This window comes from Myotis lucifugus, unplaced genomic scaffold, assembly GCF_000147115.1.
Source record: "Myotis lucifugus unplaced genomic scaffold, Myoluc2.0 scaffold_60, whole genome shotgun sequence".
NCBI classification, from domain to species: domain Eukaryota; kingdom Metazoa; phylum Chordata; class Mammalia; order Chiroptera; family Vespertilionidae; genus Myotis; species Myotis lucifugus.
This window is the reverse complement of record NW_005871108.1, coordinates 1,197,974-1,204,754: the sequence shown is the minus strand read 5'-3', so window position 1 is coordinate 1,204,754 and position 6,781 is coordinate 1,197,974. Positions and strand designations below refer to the sequence as shown.

The 6,781-nt window shown below is 56.2% G+C and overlaps 1 protein-coding gene across 1 annotated transcript in view; it reads right to left on the bottom strand.

Moving 5' to 3' along the window:
* ANGPT4 (angiopoietin 4) overlaps positions 1 to 6,781 on the bottom strand; it is a 29,285-nt gene that overhangs the window by 18,225 nt on the left and 4,279 nt on the right. The window contains exon 2 of the mRNA XM_023754485.1: positions 4,746 to 4,826. Coding sequence (XP_023610253.1) covers positions 4,746 to 4,826 — 81 coding nt within the window. The remainder of the gene's footprint in view (positions 1 to 4,745; positions 4,827 to 6,781) is intronic.

Here is a 6,781-nt window from a genome sequence, read left to right as displayed (position 1 = left end):
TTAAAACTAAAGAAAAAAAATCTTGGACCCCCCCAGACCCAAAGAAGTATGCCTCCAATTTTTCTGGTCCCCTCAATAATACAACTTCTTGAACAAATTGTCTCCCTTTTCTCACCTCCATTCTTATCCTCATCTTAAAAAATTTAAAACATTATTATGGTGTACTTCACACATACAAAGAAAGCATAAAGAATAATACAATAAAAGCTATGTATTTTCCACACTCGAGAAAAAATATAACCTATTCTGTTGAATCCTGTGCACCACCCCACCCCCACCCCCAGGACTCCTAGGCCCTGAGCTTCTGCTCCACACTCTGAGGCAGCAAGTTCATTCCTGCCCTAAGGCCTCCGCAGGCATCCCCCAAGCCTCTCGCTGCAGATGGACAAACCGAGGCCCAGAAGACTGGCCCAAGGTCACTACTTGGTGGGCTAGGTTCCAAGACTCCTTGCTCAGGGGCTTCCTCCGGGCTACAGAGCTGGGGAGGACCTCAGGGTAGCTGAGGGTCATCTTGAGTGACAGGAACTCCCTCATTGGTCTCTCACTGGTCCTTTGGCTGCAAGTGGCTGAGTGGGACAAAGCCTACCCACAGCTGGGGCTCATTATCTCATTTGCCACACCCACCCACCCACCATTGCAAGTTCTGGGATGCAGGCCAGATGGGCCCAGTATGGCCAAGGTGAGAATCTGGTGACTGATGCCAGCCTGGGTGGTGGGGGTTGGGTTTATACCAGGGCTCAGAAGCCGGCTGAAAGGGTGGGGGAGGGTTCCCAATGAAGGTACCCGCAGGTGATGGGATCGGCCACAGCTTCCTCCCACCCCACCATTAGACCTACCCCTTGTCTCTCACCCTCATGCTGGCACATTTTTAGGGCTAAGATGGGGAAAGAGGGCCTGGATCCCAGCATCCCTCCAGCCTGCAAAGAGGCTGATCTTAGGCCCTTGGGCTACCCCCTTCCCCGCTGGCCCTGGGTTTGAGCTCTGGCTCTGCTCCCTCCAGCGGTGGGCCTCTGCGGCTCCGAGCTCACTCACCACCCTGGAACATGGGGACAGGAAACCTGCTCCTCACTGAGGAGAGGGCACTTGAAAAGGGCCTTGGAAGAAAGGGAAGGCGCCTTGACAGGCAGGGGCTGGGGCTGGGGAAGAACCAGATTTCGGAAAGAGAACGGATGAGTGTCTGTGGTTGGGTGTTGGAAGCCAAGGAAATCTTCTCACACCTTTTCCTCCTCAGTATTTAAGTAAAGAAGACTTCAACCGGCGAACAGATGAACAACCTGGGTCCATCCGTCCAATGGGCCCTGCTCAGCAACGTAAAGGAAGCCTCGCAGGAACCTGAGTGACTCTCCGATGTATTTTGCCGAGTGAACAAAGCCTGCGTACTCAGAGGCTACACGCTGTCTGGTTTATTTATATGACTTTCTGGAAAAGTCAGAATCCATGGTTGCCAGGGGCTCAGGCCTGGGGGCAAGGACTGACCACAAAGGGTGATAAGAACTTTTTGGAGTTTGCCGTGTCTGTATCATGACTGTGTGTTGTTACAGGACTGTACACATTTGTCAAAACTCATAGAACAGCCCTAGCCGGTTTGGCTCAGTAGATAGAGCGTTGACCTGCAGACCAAAGGGTCCCGTGTTCAATTCCAGTCAAGGGCACGTACCTTGGTTGCAGGCTTCTCTCTGGCCTGGGCCCTGGTCGGGGTGCGTGCAAGAGGCAACCAATCGGTATTTCTCTCTGTCTTCCCCTCTCTCTTCCACTCTCTCTAAAAATCAATGGAAAAATATCCTCGGGTAAGGATTAAAAACAAAACAAAAAACACACCTCATAGAACTATATGTTAAAAGGGGTGAATTTTCATTGAATGTGGAATAAAATACCAAAAAACGACAACCCACCAACACAAAGTTCTTTCAACACATCCCATATATATCACCATAATAAATACGTTTCCTCAAAGTAATCCCCACCCTGAGTTTCCTTCATGTATTCTGCCAGGAGTTATTCCTTGAGTACCTACTCCGTGCTAGGCGCTTTCCCAGGCGCTATGGAATCAGGAATGAACAAAATCGGCAAGTTACCTGATTCCAGGGCACTGCCACCAAATCCACCAGTTAAATTCCAGTGGTGACGAGTGCTATGAAGAGAATAAGATGGAGTGATGGTTGGGCTCGAGGGCACGGTTAGCCAGAGCGGGAGGGGAACCCTCACCTGAGCTGAGAGGTGAGACGGGTCTGCTGTGGACAGTCAGGAGGGAAGACAAGTGCAAAGGCCTGAGGTGGGAGGGTGTCTGGCGTGTATGAGTGTGACTCCTCACGCTTCCTTGCCATGCGGCCTGGGGCAAGTCATGGCGCTGCTTGGTGCCTCAGTTTCTCCATCCATTAATGGGAAACCATCTTGCTTCAGTCTTGTTGTGAGAATGAAATGGAATAATTCTCTCAAGGCACAGAGAGCAGTGCCTAGCGCACAGTAAGTACATGCTGGCCATCTTTCTTTGTCCTGCGCTCTCTCTGGGAGGCAGGGAATATTTTCGATTCCACTTCCTAGAGGAACCAAATGATGCAGGTGGTGGCTGCCCCAGGACCCCACAGCTGGTCAGTGGTACCACTGGGGCCTGGCCACTTGACCTCCGCTCAGGCCTCCTCAGATCCCACAGAGATTCCCGGGGTCCGTTCCAGACATTGCAGAGCCGGCGCTGTGGTTAAGCAAACGCTCAGAGGCCAGAGGTGCGGGCTCAGGGGACAGACCGAGGGGCTGTTTTCTCACATTTCCTGCCCACGGAGAGAAGAGGGAGAGGGTCTGTGCACACCCAGCCCGCCGAGCTCTGGGGCTGGAAGGAAAGAGCCAGAAACACATGCCCTGCCCCACGGGATGGCAGGGCCAGGCGCTTGAACAAATAAACCCGTTCCTGGGGGGAAGCCGTGCTCGGGGCCTCTGCGGCCGCTGCGCCAGGCCATCCCTCGGCCGAGGGCATCGGTGCCAGCCTTTCTAGGCTCCCTGCTCGGGAAGACAGCCTTCTTCCTCCAAGACATAGATGCTGTTTTCTCCACCCCACCCCCCGCCCCGAGCAGAAAGCAGCCAGGGGAAGGTTAGGAAATCAAACCCCAAGAGATTTGGTTCAGCAACCGAGATTCATTTCTTGTTTGGATAACCCACGGCTGAAAATGCCAAGAATTTACGGGCAGCCTGGGGAGGCCGGGGAGCTGGAAGTCCCGGCCAGTGAGGGAGGGTCCCAGGCTGCGCCAGGACCCCACATGCATTCCCGCCCCCCTTGCTTCTGACCCATGTCCGGTCAGGCAGGGCCCAGTGGCCGCCAGGCGAGGGGCTGAGTTATTCTGAGGTTTGACGTCAGGGAACTGGAGCAAACAGCAGAGGCGAGGGGCAGTGCCCGGTCAGAGGCTCCCGCGCAGCCTCCAGCCTCCCCCTGGAGGGGTGGGCGCTGGCCCTTGGGCTGGGGTGTCCTCCAGGGTGGACAGCGCATGTGGACTCCTGGGGAGGTAGAGGTGGTGGGGGCAGATGGCTTAGTGGTGAGGGGAGAATCTGAGAGAATGACAGGGAGAGGCTAAGGGAGACACCAGCAGACAAGAGAGAGAATTGGAGAGTGAGAGAGACACATGCACAGAAACCACAGGGCCACCGTGGGAGCCCCAGGAGAGACCCCAAGAGGCAGAGGCACACAGAGGTGAAAGGAGAGAGGCAGACAGTGATGCAGGCACAGAGGGTCAGCTGCTACCAGGACAGGGAGAAAGTGGAGTGACCTAGAGTTTCCGGGGTTCAGGGTCTGCCGGGCCGGGGGCCCCAGAGACCTGGAAGAAGGCGTGCTGCCCTCTGGTGCTGGGGGGGGGCAGGGAGCCTGGGGCCCTGTGTGGCCCCAGTTTTCCTCACTCTCCTCCTCTGCAGAAGGAGCCTGTGGGGAGCATGGGCCAGGGCAGAGGATGCACCTCCTGCTGGGGGGCTGGGAGCTGGGGCAATGGCAGGAATAGCGTGTGCCTTTGTTGGGAGCATGCAGCGGGCAGACACTTCCCCAGCTCTGCTGCTCATGGCCCCACGTCACATGCCTCATAGATGTGGCACTGAGTGAGGGCCCGCACCGGGTCACAGAGCTGGTCTGTGGTGACCCCAGGAGGCCATGTGACTAACCACGGTACCACTCGGCTCAGCTAGGGGAGCCTGCCCTCCAGCTAGCCCTGCCCCCCGCCCCCCAACATTCCTGGCTGGAGCTGCTGTGAGCCCACCCAGAGTCCTCACCGACACGAGTCACTGGGGCAGAAGAGAGAGGTGGAAGGAAGGTAAGAACAGTAGAAGGAGGGGAAGGGAGAGGGGTTCAGGGGAGCAGAGCAAGAAACAGGGAGAGGGAGCAAGGGCAGGGCACCCCCACCCTATGCACATCTGAGCATAGGGCAGGACACCAGCCAGTTGCATGCTGGGAGAAGAGTGGGAATCTGGGAATTGGGATTCTGAGGCAGAGGGAGCATCCAGCTGTCTCTCAGATCTTGCCACCCCCACCTCCCTGACACCCTCCAGCCAGAGAAAGAACCTAGAGTAAGGAGGTTGGTTTTTGCTGCTGCATGACTCTGCTAGGTCCCTTCTCTTGGTCGGCCTCAGTTTCCTTATGTGTACAAGGGAGGAGCTGGGGGCATGGCTGGGCAGGCATTGGCCATTGGGAGCTTACAACAGCACCCCTGCACCCACGAGATGAACAGAATCTTGCTGGGTCGGGGGGCAGGCTATCTCCTGTCACCCCAGGTCACCCCGATGGCCCTGGTGATGATGCTGCTGCTGCCACTAGATAAAGCTATTTTGAAGATCACTTTTTTCTCTTCTGGGTTGTTCTAGAAGAAGCCAAAAAGTGGCATTGGCGTTTCAAAGACTCTGAACTGAGAGGCTACACAAGAGAAGAGCCAGACGGAGGTCACGACCATGGCCGCCGAAGGTAGCTAGCATTCCTGACTGCGTCCGGGGAGAGTAGGAGGGAGAAGAGTGATTGTTCAAATGCTGCCTATCACTGAGCCAGGGGTCATATGTCTCAACCGGGGGAGGAGGGACCCAGGAATCACAGGACTCATGTTGCTATTCCCAGGGCGAGCACCGCATGGAAACGGGCAACACGCATTGAGAGTTTACTAGGTACCTGGCACCGGACCAAGGACTGCCTGTGCCTCACCTCACAGAGGTAGGTAGCTGCCACTCCACTTTATAGGAAAGGAAACCAAGGCTCAGAGAGGTGAAGCAACTTGCCCCGGGCCACACAGCAAAGAAGAGGCAGAACTGGTTTCGAATCCCAACAGTTGGGCTCCAGCGTTGGGCCCCCACCTTCTAGGCTCTGATGCTACCCCCAGAATTGCAGGACCCCGGGAAAGCGACTGCCAGGTGTGGTTAGGCCTGTGAGCCCGACCTGTGGCCGGCTCCGCGGGCACAGAGGGACTTGGCAGTGACCTGAACACTGAAAGCCATGGGAAGCACTCAACCCAAGGCGTCCGTCACGTAGGAGATGACATGGCCAACACTTGCATGAACCCCACCAAAGACCCAGCATGATGGGGGACCCCTCGAGAACACCAGCATAGACAAGTGACATTCCCAACCCTGAGGTTATCTGCCACCCTTGGACTGACTTGACCAGGACTGAGCTTCCCCCAACCCCTGGTACAGAGTTCAAAACAGAGATTATGTTGATTAAATGATGGCTCATCAGTCCTCTGCGTTCTTGCCCAGGTGGGCTACTCGAAGCAGGACCGTAGCCGGCAGCAGGCTGAGAGTGGCATGGGAGTGACCTCGCCGGTTTCCCCAGCCACCCCCTGACGTGCTGTCGTCTTCTCCATTTCGCAGACGGGGAAACAGAGACTCACTCATCCATAGCCATGCGAACTCAGGGTCAGGATGCGACTCAGGTCAGCCTGACTCCTACATCAGTGACCGCAGGCCCAGGGTGTCCTACGGGGACTCGGGATTATCAGGTTAGGTGGATGGGCGCAGGGAGAGAACAGTCCACTGTGAGCTGAAGGGATGAGCTGGGTGACCTTCTGACCCAAAAGCCTTCAGTTTAAATCCATCCTTTGGCTGAGTCAGTGTTGCCTAAGCACCAGGCATCCAGGGGAGTAAAGAGGATGAGAGGGTGAGACTCGGGGTAGAGAAGCCAGATGGGAGTTGATGAGGCCTGAGCCAGGGCAGCAGCCAGGGCAGCGCCAGGTAGATGGGAGGATGGATGCTGACGAGAGAAGCTGAAGCAGCAGGATGGAGGGGACATGCTGTCTGGCGAGTGGGGGTGGGGGAGAGGAGGTGAAGGACAGCCCTAGGTGCAGAGGCCTGCTGGCTGGGTGATGATACCTTAAACAGAGAGAGCAGTGGGCAGGGGAGGGAAGAGCTGAGCGTCGGACAACTTTGGAGCTGAGACACTGGTTTTGAATCCCAACAGTTGGGCTCTAGGGGTGGGGGGACATCAGGGTTATGGATTTGGGGCACAGGAACCCATCAGGTGCCCATCTGGTGTCATGGAGGAGCAGGTTGGAGACAGTGAGCAGGAGTGGTGGGGGGCAGCCCGGAGGGCAGTGCCACTAAGGGTGAGAGGAAACCAAGAGATGAGATGAAGTCCTGGGAAACACCAACATTTCAGGATGGGGGAGAAGCAGGGGCAACCTGCGAGATGGGAGGAACACCGTGCATCCAGGAGACTCGGATTGAGCACCTACTATGTGCCAGGCACCGTTCCAGGCCCTGGGAACACAGAAGTGAACAGAACAGACATGGTCCTTGCCCTCTGGCAGCTCACAGACCAAAAGAAATGCTC